General features: G+C 30.1%; 1 protein-coding gene across 1 annotated transcript; it reads left to right on the forward strand.

The window, feature by feature from the left end:
* The first annotated feature begins 954 nt into the window (after nucleotides 1–954).
* On the forward strand, nucleotides 955–14061 carry LOC148302011 (uncharacterized). Its single transcript, XM_088272295.1, has 8 exons — nucleotides 955–1076; nucleotides 1806–2003; nucleotides 5361–5511; nucleotides 6852–6995; nucleotides 8225–8684; nucleotides 9549–9808; nucleotides 11611–11736; nucleotides 13498–14061. The coding sequence occupies exons 1-8, from the start codon at nucleotides 992–994 to the stop codon at nucleotides 13721–13723; spliced, it is 1650 nt and encodes a 549-aa protein (XP_088128421.1). The 5' UTR covers nucleotides 955–991; the 3' UTR covers nucleotides 13724–14061.
* The last annotated feature ends 3991 nt before the right edge of the window (nucleotides 14062–18052 follow it).

Consider the following 18052-nt stretch of genomic DNA (forward strand, 5'->3'; position numbering starts at 1 on the left):
ATTCGAGGATCAATGAAAAGAAAGAAGAAGAAGAATTTTGTAAGTGAAACCTCACTGCCTACAATTTTAGTCTGATAAACATATCGTTGTCATACAGGAGAAAGTGACCAAGTGCATTTTTTACAAAAACGTGATCATTGACTATTTGATATCTTAGTAGCTTAATATTGCCCTGAAAAAATACAACTTGGAATTATGTATAATAAATTGACTCAACATTTTGAGTGTGTTCAAATACTTGTTCACAAAATCTGGATTATCTTCAATTACAGGAGTTATTTTTATATCATTTTTTGACATCTCATCAAAGATGAAGAAGAATATAGAAGTCTGGGCATTTAAGGGGCTGACGACCGTCATAGGCTGGTTTAAGTGATCACTTTATGCATGTGAAACATTCACCAATTCTACCCATTATTGATAACCACACTACTCAAATTCTTGGAAGTTCTATATATATGAACTAATTTTGAAACATTATTCTTGAATCACTAGAACTTCACTAGAGACATCTAATGGTGAGATGAAAATTACACGTGTGTAAAGTGATCACTTAAACCAGCCCATGACGGTCGTCAGCCCTGTAAATGCCCAGACTTCCAAATTCTTCTTCATCTTTGATGAGATGTCAAAATATATATTGACTCATTAAAATGACTAACTGCACTGATGTTTATTTTCTTGCCAAGCAAAAGTGACTTAAATGGCCCTCCTGAACATTTTACGTGTTGTTAGTTGGTCACTTTCTCCTGTACAACTACGATATATTAATTTGAGTGTTACATGTAACGAAATTTTAATATTTTAATTGAAATGGATTGAATAATTATTGTTGTACAGCACCAATTAATGTGACAATCCTGTACAGAGGATGCAGTAATTAAAGGATTCAACAAACCTCTCCAATGGACAATTGGTCCAGTTTTAGTTCAGACACATCCTTGTCCAGTCGACATTCCCTAAGGATATTTGTCAGTACAGGGGATTCAATATGAAAAAACTTAATACGTTGAATACTAGCTATACAGGAAATATCAATTATATATTATTTTTATTGATTACTTCGGCGCTAAAAGGTATGAATAAACTTTGTCATTTTTCTGTTAACTACTTTTTTTAATTTTTTTAATTTTTTTTTAATTCCTGTAATATATTATTTTATATCTTATGACTGAATCATAATTGTAAAATAACAAAATGACACATTTTGTCATCTCAACAAACACGAAGAAAATTTAAAAAAGGTCTGGGTATTTACTGGATTTACGACCCGTCATGGACTGGTTGAGTTATCACTTTATACACGTGTAACCCATACACACCTAAAACGTTTTGAGTAAAATTGTATTGTTTTTTTGTGTTTTGGGAACTTAACCTCACTTTAAAACAAATTTCTAAATTTTGACTTCATAATTTTTTTTTTTGGATATTGTATTTTTTAATTTAATTTACAAAAAACCTTTTATAAACAATCACGAGATGCTGACAAAATGGCAATTTTCAAAACGCTAAAACTGTATTTAAAATTTGAAATAACATGAAAATTATGTTTGTACACACTATTCTCTTTGTGTGTAGCATTCACGCGTGGCTCGTGTTTATACTCGCTCTGAGACAAATGAGTATAAACATGAGTCGTCGAGGGGACTATTTCTACGTCACTAAATTTTATTTATTTTTGTTATCTACTTTTTTTAAAGCGAATATACATTAGATAAAAATAAAACAAATAAGACTTCTTAACTTGTGTTTTCATTTAATAATTAAAAAAATATATGAAAATATGTAATAATAATACATTTCAGTGTTGACATCCGAAAATTATGACGGCGTCTGTGCCCTCTCCGCTTGTGAAGTGATGGAATTGCTGGATAAGAAACTAGCCCAAGGAGACCAACCCCCCGCGGACGACAGGATGCACCCTAACTCTGTTGACCAAATAGAAAATGGCGGCTTCCGGCTCCGGATGCTGGAGAGGAGACTGAGAGCGATGGAGCAACCAGGTGAGTTCTCACTAGCAAAATAATCCATCATCACTTTTTTTTAATTAGATGCCTTGGAAAATTCTCCTTGCCTATATGTACAAGGACTTATAGTATATTTAGTTTATATTTCTTAAAAATGATAGTGGATGCGTTTAGTTAATATAAAAATCATAAGGTTAATCCCTAAAAATAATACAATAGACACAATGGATTCAATATCTTATACCAATCAAGATTTGACTTTCAAAATCCGCCAGATCCATGTAAGTCGATTTTCCAAAAAATGACAAATTCTCCGGGTAACATTTATGTTTAAAAGATTTTTCTATCTTTAGATAAAATATTATGAAATAGAGAATTTTAACATTTTTTAAGTTTTTTTTTATTAAGTTTAAAAAAACACGAGACACAAATCGATAATGATGTCATCTTAATTTTTGACCTATCCCCGCTCTCTGATTGGCCGATATGGGTCAGAAGGCAAGTTCCATAAATATAGCGGAATTCGAATAACATCGCTGTTTTTAAGTATGTTAAGCAGGGTTTTCAAGTATATAAATATTTTAAACAATAAAACACACAATTAGCATTCCGATAGTATTTATTTTAAAATCTTATAAAATTAGATCTGGCGCATTTTGAAAGTAGGCCACACATTTAGTTTATGTGTCTTAAAAATGAAAGTGGATGTGTATAGTTAATAATAAACCCATAAGATTGATCCCTAAAAACAATACAATAGATACAATGGATTCAATATATTATACCAATCAAATTTTTATTTGTCACATAGCTCATTTATTCGTCTTATTCGTCTTGTCATATTTTCTAAAAAAGACACCACTATATCTGATAGATCTTTATGTTCTAATGCCTCATCAATTTATGTCAACTGCATACCTTCTTTTGCATTTTCTGTTTCCAATTTAAATCTATCTTCTTCAAAAATTGAACTAATACACTAAACGAGGGACATCTTGTGATGACATCTCATCACATTCACAAAATAAGTTCTGTATAATTTGACATCATTGCAAAATATCCTCTAGAACAGTGGTCGGCAAACTTATTAGCTAAAGAGACAAATAATATGAACAAAAAATGTTTTTTTTTTTTATGACAAATATTTATTTAAACTTCATGAACAGAAAATAAATAAGTACATTAGCGGGGTTATTGCTAAAAAGCAATTTTTTCCAACCAACCAAATATGAACAGAAATAGACTTTTTATATTTTATATGAAAAAAATGGGACAAATAGTAGTGCAAAAGGCTCATTTCTTTTTCTATGAAAAATATAAAGAGAAAAATACTGTTTTGAATATTGAAAGCATTAACTTTGGATCATATTGATATATTATTTTGAGAAATAAAATGATTTGGTTTTTGATCCACTCACATTTTTATTAACAACCAACTAGTTTCGGCAACAGGTTGTTGCCGAAACTAGTTGGTTGTTAATAAAAATATGAGTGGACCAAAAAACAAAATCTATTTATTTCTCATTATAATATAGAAAAAGACTCTTCACAGGAAAAATATTTGTATAGCTTTGTTTTCTCAGATGAATAATTGACAGAACAGTTAATTTATTTTCCAACATACACAAAAATGCCATTGACAATTACAATGTTCACATGCATATTTTTCCATATTTGAGATCTCAACAAAGATGGAGAAGAATATGGAAGTCTGAGTATTTATGGGGCTTATGACCTGTCATAGGCTGGTTAGTTAATCACTTTACACAGGTGTATCATTCACCATTCTACCCATGATCGAAACTTCTATGTATATATTGATCACTCTCATGACACAGTACATTTGAGTTCAAGACAGGCATTTATATTGCATTTAAAATAGCTTTTACATAGCACAGACGTTTTTATTTGCGTTTTGTGATGGGAAATCTAGATTTGTGAACAAGTGTTTGGACATACTCAAAATATTGTGTATATTATTTACATAGTTCAAAGTCTATGAAAATAATGTTTTATCGCACTTAGATGATAAAATGGGAAAAAATATACGCGTTATCATAGAAAATTCTAAAATTCATTAAAATTGAGAATATAAGATATGACTTATTATAAACACACATGAAAGTGATGAAAGAGTATGTTATCAATAGATAAGATACCAATTTAATATTTTGATAACGATGCTTCCATATTCCTAGGTAATTCCCATATACTTTTTATCTTTTTTTCATTGTTATAATTTTTTGCTGGAATTTATTCAAATCTTTATATTTTTCTCAATTTTTTGTCGATTTTGGTCCCGTTGTTAGTGTCCTAGACTCTGAGTCAACTAACAAAAATATTATGATTTTAGTTTTGTTCTAATAAATACATATTTTTTGGTACAAATCAAAAATGCAAATCTTATTTAATATAATGAAATAACAACTACAATATATAGTTTTTTCTACTTTTATTTTATTCGACCGATGACCGGGTTAAAGCTGATTTAGTTTATATGCATATAAACTATATTAATATATATATATATATATATATATATATATATATATATATATATATATATATATATATATATATATATATATATATATATATATATATATATATATATATATATATATATATATATACATATATATATATATATATATATATATATATATATATATATATATATATATATATTATATATATATATATATATATATATATATATTATATATATATCTGTCTATATATATATATATATATATATATATATATATATATATATATATATATATATATATATTTATATATATATATATATATATATATATATATATATATATATATATATATATATATATATATATATATATATATATATATATATATATATTTATATATATATATATATATATATATATATATATATATATATATTTATATAAATATATATATATATATATATATTTATATATATATATGTATATATATATATATATATATATATATATATATATATATATATATATATATATATATATATATATATATATATATATATATATATATATATATATATATATATATATATATATATATATTTAACCTTCTTCTTTATGTCCACCTCCGCACTATAGTGATTAGCACATTTGACCACTATACTGGGGGCACCGGGTTCAATTCCCATGGGGGTAAAAATAAATATATTTCATTCCACTATATTATTTATATAATTTTTCTCTGGACTGGAACCTGAAACGCAGGACAGATCATCTTGCCTTTATATAATAATCTTTCGAATATTCATTGCGTCATTGATGCAGTGCCCTATGCACCATAGGTTGCGAATAAGGGTCGATATAAGTGCATGTATTATTTGTATTTATCAGATTTCGCTTTCAGTGTGGAGTCTCACTCGCCAGAGGGAACGATGGAGAAAGTGCAAACTGGGATACTGTCGATGCGACCAGGAGACACTGGGGGTGTCCTGCTGGAGGTCCGATCTCACCTATCTTCCCACATCTCAACTCATCCCTTTTGACGTGGTGCAAATGTAAGCCAATTGATAATACCCTTAAAATTTCATACAATCTGCATGAAAGAACTGATGCCCAACAAACGACCGAATGCCAACATATTTCAAGACTTTGGTCCCGCTCATTCCGCTCCCTACAAATATCCAACTTATCCTAGCGAGCAGGAACCCAATTATTTACAACCATTTACTTACTTTTTTAAAAAATCACGTACCTAATCAATTTATAGTCAAATTATAAGCTTTACGTGATTTATAATTCAATAATTTTATTTATTTTATAAAATTAAACAACTTCGTTTTAACCACTTTTTATTTTATGTACACTTTAATCCACCGGTTTCGGAAGAGCCTTGTCATCATCAGGGTTCATTAAATTCTAAAACATTAAAAACATTAAAATATTCATAATTAATTACTTTCCCTTACCAAAAACTAAATCTTAAATGTTATTGTGTATTGCGTAGCAATAACTACTAATGGAATTACACAAAAAACAAAGAAAAAAGTACCAATAATGAAGTAAAAGTAATAATAAAAAGTACTCATAATATAGTTAAAGTGTACTTATAATAAAAAAGTGGTTAAAACAAAGCTGTTCAATTTTATAAGGTTCATAAAATGTGCCACAAAGTATCTGCGAAAAACATTTTAAAAATCTTATTTTACTTGACTTTGGCTAAAATATTAAATTCTATAAGCAACGCCATTGTATAAAAGAAAAATGAAAAAACTAAAAGTTTATTTTTACTTAGATAATCGCACCATAATAATGAACGAAGAATGAAATGTTCAGAGTGGATTTATGTATGAAAACGTTTGTAAGGAGAATCAATCAACTGGCAGTACACAGCAGAGCCTGGTTCCATCCCTAAAGTATGGAAGTAAAGCATAGAGTTTTTAAAAGAAGGATAAAAGTTAACTGAAAGCTGTTGAAATACGATATCTCTAACGAAAGTACAGCAAAACGTTTTGTGACAGATGCTCGATTGGTGAATTAGGGAAAAAATGTAAGGCTGAGATAAGCATGGTAGATAAAATTCAAAAAGGTGTGTGAAACGGTGTGGGCATCTGAAACGAATGAGTTATTGGAATGTAGTTAGCAAAAGAAACGTGGAAAGACCGAAGAAAACGTATCATGATCATGTATTTCAAATACTTGAAAGTGGTCAGTTCAAGAGTCGGAATAATCAATTAGTATGTATGAAGAGATGCATGAATATTGAAGAGGCAAAGGTCGTTTGCAAAGACAGATGTGTTTATATTTATATGTGTATATTTAAAACTCTTCATATCTCATTATTTATTACTTATTAATATTAGTAGCAAAGTCATAAAACATGTTTTCTCTCTACTAGAGACCTCGGTGTCAACCGGTTGACGACATTACATAAAGACTCCCTCAGGGGTCTAACGAACTTGGTGGATTTGGACCTATTCGACAACAATGTGGACTATTTGCCGCAGGCTGTCTTCGACAGCTTGAGGAATTTGAAGAACTTGTATGTACACATCGCTCACTCCTTTCAACAACGTCATATATAAAAAAAAACTTGATATTTCAGGAGATCGTTTTCAATGTTTAAGAATATAATAAAATGTATTAAAAATAAATATCAAGCCACTTTTTGAACTTTTTACTGTGCAACAGATCTTTTTAGGTAAAACCTGAAGGTTTTTTCTCCATTTGAAAAATATTTAGTATATTTAAAAAAATAATTAAACGATACATTTTCTTCAAAATGCAGAAACAATATTTTCTGCCCTGTAGCGGGTAAATATTAAGTTAAAATATGCTGCTTTCGCTAGGATATAATTCATTTTCTGGGCATTCCGAAAACATAGACATCTGATATATGACGTTGTTGAAAGGAGTGAGCGACATATTACATATGCACCTATTTTTAACTAGAGTGTGATGCTTCGCATAACGTATTTTATTCGTTCCAGGAGCAAGTTCGTTATGAGAAACGCATTTTCATTCATATGTCATCAATACATGCTAAAAAAATCTTTTGTATCATAATATAGTTCAGTTACAAAAAATCCCCTTTCTGCGTTTTTTGGAAGCTACAAAGTGTTTTTTTGGAAGCTATAAAGAGAAACCTTTATGTTTTTATTATTTATACAAATATATCAATTTCATACTATTCCTGTGAGTCAAACGGATCATTATTAGAAATTGGTATCAAATTATGGTAAAGTGGGTTCGAACCGAGAAACTCTGACTTTAGAGTCCGCAAAACTAATCACGGGACCACAACCCGATACACTGTTGATGTATGTACTTCATTCTATATACTTGGTAAATTCCGTATTAATATTTTTTATAAATATCTCAAACATATATAAAGAAAAATATGGAAATATTAGCATTTACAGCCTATACATTGTGTAACATTCATTATTTTAAAAGGCTGCAAAAAAATAAGTTTGTGAAAATTGAATATGTGTATTCAGGCGTGTTATAATATGTTAAATAATTACAAACATTGCATAAAGGTCTCTGCTAAAAAAAAAAAAACAAAATTTAACAATAGATTTTACTGAAGAACTCGTAAGATGTTTCCAATTTAAGCATTAATATATTATCTGAAGTTTGAGTAGTGTGGTTGTCAATCATGGGTCAAATGGTGAATGTTATACGTGGATAAAATGATGAAAATAAAAAATTCCATGTTTTTTCATGTATCTTTGAGATATCAATTTATTTATAACCATTAATTTATAGGAGGCTTCAACAAAATTATTTAGAGGAGGTTTCCGATCATCTCCTACGCGGATTGACCAGTTTGAGGATACTGGATATGTCCCGGAACAAGTTGTTACAGCTTCCCTCACTGTTCTTCCTAAACAATCCATTCCTAGACAGCATCGATGTATCGGATAACAACATATCCTTCCTTCCTCCTGATCTGCTGGTCGGCGCAGAGAGACTTTCTCAACTGGACATATCGAAAAACGCCATTTCCACCATCGAAATAAGGACATTCGCAAATTTAAAATACCTGAAGGTCTTGAAGCTCGCTGAAAACAATATATCGATCTTTTCAGAGGGTATTTTTCATGATTTAGAAAATTTGGAAGTTCTGATACTGCGGAAAAATAAATTGCGTTATCTGACCAACGGCTTGTTCAAGAGATTGAAATATCTTCTGTTCTTGGATATATCATCAAATCGTCTGAAAGAAGTATGTATAATACCATCATTTTTATATTATTTATTGATTCGGCATTAACTTTGTGGAATGACATGATTATTTTAATTAAATTAAACACTTCAATAATCCACTGAATTGAGTTTTATTTTTATTTACGACTAGTTTCGAAAACGACAGTTGTTTTCATCTTCTGGTACAAATTAAAATAATTAAACAGTTTAATAAAACAAAAATAAAACTCAATTCAGTGGATTATTTAAGTGTTTAATTTAATTTAAAAAAAAACATCATTTTTATGTTTTGTATATCAAAAGCATTGTTAACCTTATCATTCATCGTTCACTTTGTGTAAAAGTGGTATTACACAAAGTGAACGATGAATGATAAGGAAAGTGTAACCATCATTTTTAATTATTTATTTAATACATAATTACAAAGTTACAAAAGAATATTATAATTTAATTCATTTGCTAGACATTTCTTCTTTTAACATATTTTAATACTAGTTACGCTGTTCCTCTCCAAAAAAGAGATTATGCTGTTAATTATTTTCAAATGTCAAATCGTAATAATTTTACTTTAATGACACTATGATGGAATGATTTTTCAAAACCGGTAGTCAAGAATAAGTTAGAATAAAATATTTAAAGCAATTTTAAATTAAGTAATAATAAAATATTAATAGTGATTTTAAAACAAAGTTACATTTTAATTATAAAATGGAAAATCGCAAAGTTAGTACTTCAAATATAAATTGTATTCAAGAATAATTGTTTTTAAAAGTGGTATTACTCAAAGCGAAAAATGGATTATAAGGAGAGTGTTTTATTACCATACCACAAACTTATAAATGCTTTAAATATTTAAAAAAACATATATTTTTTATTGTTTTAGCTTAAGGGAAACGAATTTGAGCACCAGAAAAGCTTGCGACAGTTGAATTTAGACAAGAATCTCATATCGTTCATTCCCGATAACCTGTTTTGGAACTGTTCAAACCTGGAGACACTCTTCCTTGCGTCAAACAGGATCGAATATCTAAACATAACAGCTTTTCAAGGAAACGAAAAACTCAAAGTCCTGATTCTGACTAATAATATGATCAAAGAAATTCATCACAAAGTATTCGCCTTTCTGCCAAACCTAACAACCTTGTAAGAGAATTTGTTTTCATCTAATTATTATTTTGATAGATGTTCGAATGATTATATAAGGGAAGAATGCAAGGCTGAGATGAGTATTATCGATGTGCATTTGCAACATTTTAGGTGTGTCCAAATACTTGTTCACAAATCTCAGTTATCTTCAATTAGGAGTTATTTTAATTTTTTTTAATTAATGTTTTACTTAGTAAATACCACTATTTCTTAAATCTACTGTGACACGTGTTTCGATGCATTCCGCACCATTTTCAAACACCGTATGCGGATGCGAAAGTAAAACATTAATAAAAAATTAAAAGATTTTTCCACAAAGTGACTGCCGATTTTTTATTTTAAATGGTAACATCGCAACATAGATAAAGAAGAATATGGAAGTCTGACAATGGTACGAATCATATATGTATATAATTAGGACCTCACATACAATCTTTCAAAAGTGTTTCTTCTCAATTAAAAGCTTCTTTCATCTCACCAATAGATGTATCTAGTGAAATTCTAATGATGCAAGCACTGTGGTTGTCTCAGGAATCTCACTTAAAATATAAGAGTTTTTGCTAAATAAAAAAGCTTTTTCATCTCACCAATGGATGTTTCTAGTGAAAATTCTAGTGATTTATGTAAAATGCTTTGAAATTTGATCATAGGTATATTTAGAAGTTCCAAGAATTTAAGTAGTGTGGTTGTCAATCATGGGTGGAATTGGTTAATGGTACACGTGTGTAAAGTGATCGATTAATTGATTGAGATGTCAAAAAAATAATGTGTGCATCATGTTATGAAATCCGAGAGAAATTGCCTAAATCAATATAAGGTATATCGAACTGACGCAAGTCGCAAGAAAATTAATATTTTCATTTTATTAAGCGAATTGATATTATTTCTTTACGCCAACCTGCACCCTATTCGAAGTCTCAGAAAAACGTCCAAAACATCTCTGTTCAAAATAAACCGCAAATGTCCGTCAAACAAACCACCCCTTATAGATACCCACCCTATACTGATATTACTTCCTGTTTTCCATTTTATATCTGCATGTTTCAGACACATCTGTATTTTATTAGTAAAAAAATATTATAATTTAATTCATAAGCTAGACATTTCTACTTTTAACATATCTTAACTCTCTCCAAAAAATAAGAGACTGTGCTCTTGTACTTGGAGAGGGACTTACAATCATTGTTAATTATTTTTACCTATGAATGAAATAATATTTTTTTCCTTTGTATTTTGTGTTGTTTTCTATTGATAGGTCGCTCACTCCTTTCAACAACAACACACATCAAAAATCGTTAATTTTCAGTCTTGCATGTTTTCGGAATGCCCAGAAAATGTACTATATTCCAGCGAAAGCGGCATATTTTTAACGTAATATTTACCCGCTACAGGGCAGAAAGTGTTGTTTTTGCATTTTGAAGAAATGGTATTGTTTAATTATTTTTTTTTAAATATACTAAATATTTTTCAAATGGAGAAAAAATATTCAGGTTTTATCCAAAAAGATCTGCTGCATAGTAAAAAGTTCAATTGATATTAATTTTTAATACATTTCATTATATTTTTAGACATTAAAAACGATCTCCGGAAAATATTTTTTTTTTAAATATGGTATAACGTTGTTGAAAGGAGTGAGCGATATGTCAAATGTAAATACGATCCAATCGTCCTATTAATAAATAACGATTATCCTTCAAAACGCGAGGACTTTGCTAAGATAAATTACTGAAGAAATTATACCTAAGACAGAGATTAGAATATTTGTACACTTTTGTTTTAAATTTGTTTAAATATTTCAGACACCTGGATAGAAACAGGATGCCCTCAATACCTTCCCGCGCCTTGGATTATTTACCAAGTCTGAGTTTTATCAAATTAGCCGGAAATCCGTGGAATTGCGACTGTCATTCTCTTTATATATCAGCGTAAGTTTTATATATAAGCATATATATTTTTACTTCTTAAAAATTTATGATTGTCATTTTCAAAAGTCTCTTAAAATCCATAAATATATGATTCTCGTTTCAAATCAGCGTTTCATATTTTTTTTCAAATTCACTTAAATATGTATATAATGTAAAATAATTTAATGAATTCACAACATATTTGTTCATTTATTACATTTAAATTATTACTAATTGCCTTTTTAATTTCTAATATATTTCACACATGCAACAGAGAACTAAAATTAGATTACTTAGAAATATTAGAAATTAAAAAGAAACTTACTGAAAATAATTTAAAAGTACATAGTTAATACACAAATAAACGACTTTTCCAAAAGTATATTATTAAATATGTTTCCAATCACTCAAAATCCCTGATCCCTTTTGACTGTGACTGCCAATCAATACAAAATAAATAAAGCCAATTGAAATCTACCCAAGCTCCTTTGCCTAACCGTCAAATTATTTTGAATATGGTTAAGTAGATGGTGTTTTAGTATTAAACAGTCTTGATAAAAAAGCGGTTAGCTTCGAAACCGGTAGACATTATAATTAAGATATTATAAAATATTAATAGTGATTTTAAAACATGGTTATATTTAAATTATAAAATGGAAAATCACAAAGTTAGTGCTTCAAATATGAATAATTATTTATTATCTCCTGACATATTGAGAACAAATAAATATCTGGATCTGATACTACATGACACGAACAACACATACCATTTATTTTTTTGTATTCAAGAACCAATTTGCCGTTAGTAATATCTGTAGGAAGAACAATTGATCGTCGAATAGCCTGTCATGATAAAGGAATCTATTTCATACGGCTATTTCTAAATTTAGACAATTCTTCGCTTAAAATGTATTTTCTGGTTATTTTTGTGTACGAATATTACAAAAACTTACAACATTTTAAGAGTGTCCTAATACTTGTTCACAAAATCTGGATTATCTCCAATTACAGGAATTATTTTCATATTATTTTTTGACAGCTCATCAAAGATGAAGAAGAATATGGAAGTCTGGGCGTTTACGGGGATGACGACCGTCATAGTCTGGTTTAAGTGATCACTTTACACACGTGCAACATTCACCAGTTCTACCCATTATTGACAACCACACTACTCAACAACAGTAACATGTAAAAAACAAAACCTTAAAAGAATATACATTAAACAAGCCAATTAAAGTTAACCACAGAAACATAAAGATTATTACAAAATATTTAGTGTAGAGATGTGCTCGTCTCTTCGTCAGGACAATCACTACAACAGTATGCAAACAATACCATCCGTCGCCGCCATAGCACTATTCACTTCATCATATCATATTAATTAATATTCTATAATTGACGTCCCAATTTTTGTACTTACGATTAAACATACATTACGTAAATGAAACTGAATAATTAATGGTAAATATAATTATTTTGAAAATCCCCTAACAATGCGAAATAATTGTTTCAGAGTGTATAAGAATAAATATAGAGTCCTACAAAATAAACACCAAGTCAATAATAATAAAAAATATATATATTGAGATATTTTTTATTATTATTGACTTGACTTGGATTTTCAAAATAAAATTATTTTGAAAATCCCCAAACAATGCAAAATAGTTGTTACAGAGTGTACAAGTATGAATATATAGAGTCCTACAAAATAAACGCCAAGTCAATAAAAATTAAAAAATATCTATATTGAGGATACCAAAAAAAAGTGGAAAATTTTTTCAGTTGGCTCAGGCTGAACGAGGCGAAGGTCTGGGACTTCGCGCCCCAGTGCGTGGCGCCCTGGAGCGTGGAGGGCCGCGCCCTGAGCGCTCTGCGCTTTCCGGACCTGTGCACGGGCCAGTGGGCCAGCATGGTCAACCTGTCTCCACGTCTGCCCATCCAGCAACTGCTGGCCCTCAACATCACAGTAAACCGGAAGCCACAGCAGAGATCTGAGGACAGCTACTGATGAGGAAGAGAAAACTGAAAATCATTTTTTTATAAGCATAGGCCTTTATGAAATGCATGTAAGGTTCTTCCCAAATCATTTAAAACTAGGAAAAATTCAACGTCTTTTTATTTATATTTTGTAACAGCATTGTTAACTTTGTGGTATGGTAATATAACCTCTCTTTATCATTCATCGTTCACTTTGTGCAATACCACATTTACAATAACAATACCACTCTCATTTGACGGCCGGTTTCGGAATAATCATTTCATCATCAGGTCAATAAAATTTAATTATTGCGTTTTTAATCAATGTATTACTAAGTAAATACCACTTTTTCTTAAAATCTACTGTAACACGTGTTTCGATGCATTCCGCATCATTTAGTAAATTTTAAGAAAAAGTGGTATTTACTAAGTAATACATTAATTAAAAATGGATATATTTTACCACAAAATGACTGCCGAATCAATAATTGAAATTATTACGGTCTAATAATTTCATTTAAATGACTTGATGGTAATTTCATTTTTAATGACCTGATGATGGAATGATTATTCCGAAACCGGCAGTCACGAATGAGTGTTTTTAAGTGGTATTACACAAAGTTAACGATGAATAATAAGGAGAGTACTATTTTTATTTATATTGATGACATTATATCGACGTGCCCTACGTAAAGTACTCTAACTACATTTTTGTCAATTTTGAGATATTTGAACTGACCGTTATGTACAAATATAAACAACCAAAAAAACCATTTAAAAAAACGCCTAGTTTTCAGGCATATAAGACGCCATCTATCTACATCGAATTTTCGAAATGAACTGAACTCCTAAAACGCTAAAGATTTCAGATATAACCGTTTATTAATTAAAAAAAATAAGTTGAAAAAATCTTCTCAGCTCTCTCCTGTAAAGTAACAGATTTGCAGCAGAGTACTTTCCGTAGGGGCCGTCGATATTCTTCTTCATCAACGTTGGTATGTCAATAAATTAATCATGAAGTAAATAACTTCTATCTGAAGTTGATTCGAAAATTTGTGAACAAAAATTTGGACACATCGCTCACTCCTTTCAACAACGTCATATATCAAAAATCGTCAATTTTCTGTTTTCGAAATGCCCAGAAAATGTACTATATCCCAGCAAAAGCGACATATTTTAAGCTTTATATTTACCAGCTACAGGGCAGAAAGTGTTGTTTTTGCATTTTAAAGAATAGGTACTGTTTGATTATTTTTTTAGATAAACTAAATATTTTTCAAAGGTAGAAAAAACATCCAGGTTTTACCTAAAAAGATATGTCGCTCAGTAAAAAGTTCAATAATTGGCTTAATATTCATTTTTAATACATTCTTTTATATTTTTAAGCTTTTGAAACGATCTCTTGAAAAATCAAGTTTTTTGATACACCTACTTATAACGTTGTTGAAAGGAGTGAGCGACTTGTAAAGTTTAGAGTTGTTGGGTAATATATCCAAAATAAAACAAGGTTTTTGTTGGGTTGAATTCTACATTTATTTATGTATATCTTAATACGTGACGCGTTTCGTCTTCTTAGGACATTATCAAACACTTTTAAATTCTAAAACATTAAAAAAAACAACCAAAAACAGACTAGTAGTGTGTTTGATAATGTCCTAAGAAGAAGAAACGCACCACGTATTAAAATATACATAACTAAATGTAGAATTCAACCCAACAAAAACCTTGTTTTATTTTGGATATATTACCCAACAATTCAATATGGAATTCTACCAACTGTTTGCAGTTACAATAAATAAGCTTAGAGTTTTTAATCCAGATAGGCAGTAGGTTGGGTAAGGATAAGACATAGTAGGCACTGGTCATGTTTCTATATAAAGCGAGTAATCCAGGGTAGGCACTGCGCTTTTTTGCCTATATATTATAGAATGCACGCCTCTGTGTAAATGCAAGAATAAAATGCTTAAAAAAATGCCATTTTTTTTGATTTCCTTGTTTTAAAAAAGAGGAATATTTAAAAGGTGTTTTCTCCGCGTTTTACTTTTATAAGGAATATACCTTTATTCAGTGGCGACCCAGATAATTCACATCCTGTTTATCACGGAAATTATTACCTATAACAGGGGTAACAAACCTTTTTGAGACTGAGTGCAAAAAAAAAAATTCAATATAATAATATGTCGCGTGCCACATGCCATGGAAATAAAAATTAATCAAATATTTGTGGAACTTCATATTTTAATGTAAACAAACAATTAATACATCAACAAAAAAATTCAGTACTTATTAATGGCAAAATAAAATAAATAAATGAATATAGACTTATAGAAAAATGTAAAAAAAAAAATTTAAAAACCCTTATTCGCACCCAATGGTGCATAGGGCACTGCGTCATATAAACGCAGTGTTATCTTGATCGTTTACACATGAAGGAAAGGTGATCAGCCTTCCGCTTCAGGTACCAGTCCAGGGTAATATTGAATAAATATTACAGTGAAAAATTTTTTATTATATTTATTTTACCCCCCTTGGGAATCGAACCCGGGACCTCCAGAACGGTAGCCGAGCGTGCTGACCATTACACTACGGAGGCGGACAAGAAAATGTAGAACCCTTAAAACTTCATTATTATTGAGATTTTTGTTATTGGATGCTAGATGCTATTTTTTTATATCAGGTTCATAGCAGGTAGCTTTTGATGGAATACAAACAGTAGAACTTTCATCTGTAAGTCAATACTTTATTATTTTTAATATATTATCATTTTTTCCACTACGAGGATTGATGTTACTTTTTTCCAAGAATTAACAATAATATGGGAGTAGAAAACTTCAATATGTCGAACAAAATATGGATCAAAAAAAATATGGAACAAAGGAGTAGGTAAATGATCAAGAGTTAATTCTATGAAACTTGTAAAATAGTTTTTATTTTAATTTTTTTACTTGTGTATATTAGGTTAAATTAGCTAAAAACAATAAAAAAACAAGTTTTAAGTAAATGTAAAAAGAACTCCACCGACAAGACACACACGGTGGCTGCAAAAATAAATGTCAACTTAGTTTTGAAATGAATGTATACAGTTTATATATTTATTTGCATGTATACAGTTAACAAATATATATATTATTTTTTAATATCTTTTACCACGTGCCATACAAAATCGTCTCGCATGCCATAGTTTCGCAATCCCTGACCCATATTATAGGATATTATTTATTAATAACGTCGTATTTACAGGAAACGGGTGAGGAAATGATGAAAGGAAGAAATCGGAATCGACCTGATTTCTGGGAAATATTTTCGCATATAGTATGGTATAATATAATCTCGCCATATTTCTCCCTCTCTTACATACACCATCTTTTACTCGTACGCACATACACACATCCACATACAAAGTGGTATTGTTAAATAGTGTAAATGTTGCCCAAAAATCAATATTAAAAATAATTTTGTCCGCCTCCGTAGTGTAATGGTCAGCACGCTCGGCTGCCGTACTGGAGGTCCCGGATTCGATTCCCAGGGGGGGTCAGATAAAAAAAGTGATGTTTTCACTCTAATATTATATTTATTCAATATTTCCCTGGGCCTGAAGCGGAGGGCTGATCACCTTTTCTACGTCTGTTGACGATCAAGATAACACTGCGTTTATTTAATGCAGTGCCCTATGCACCATTGGGGTGCGGATAAGAGTGCGATCGATTGTATATTAAAAGCATTGTTAACTTTGTGATATGGTAATATAACACTCTCCTTATCATTCATCGTTCATTTTGTGTAATACCACTTAAAAACACTACTTCGTGACTATCGGTTTCAGAATAATCATTCCATCATCAGGTTAAATGAAGATTAAAATGGAATTGTTACGGTGTGACATTTTAAATAATAATAAAAAAATTAAAAACTATTATTCGCACCCCAATGGTGCATAGGGCACTGCTTCATATAAACGCAGTGTTATCTTGATCGTTTACACATGAAGGAAATGTGATCAGCCTTCCGCTTCAGGTCCCAGTCCAGGGTAATATTGAATAAATATTACAGTGAAAAAAACACTTATATTTATTTGACCACCCCTGGGAATCGAACCCGGGACCTCCAGAACGGTAGCCGAGCGTGCTGACCATTGCACTACGGAGGCGTACAAAAACATCTGACATTTTAGTAGAACAATAATATAGGCAAACAGTTGTTAAATTGTAAAGAAAAAGTAGATAAATTGAATCATTCTGATGTTTATAAATTAGATGTTTGTCGGCTATGTATGAGGAGATGCATGAATGTGGAAGAGGCGAAGAATCTTTGCAAAGACAGAGTGGTGTGGCGTTCGATTCTCTCTGCCTACCCCTGCAGA

The sequence above is a fragment of the Brachycentrus maculatus genome, unplaced genomic scaffold, assembly GCF_059751285.1.
Source record: "Brachycentrus maculatus isolate JH-2025_06_01 unplaced genomic scaffold, ASM5975128v1 h1tg000492l, whole genome shotgun sequence".
NCBI lineage: Eukaryota > Metazoa > Arthropoda > Insecta > Trichoptera > Brachycentridae > Brachycentrus > Brachycentrus maculatus.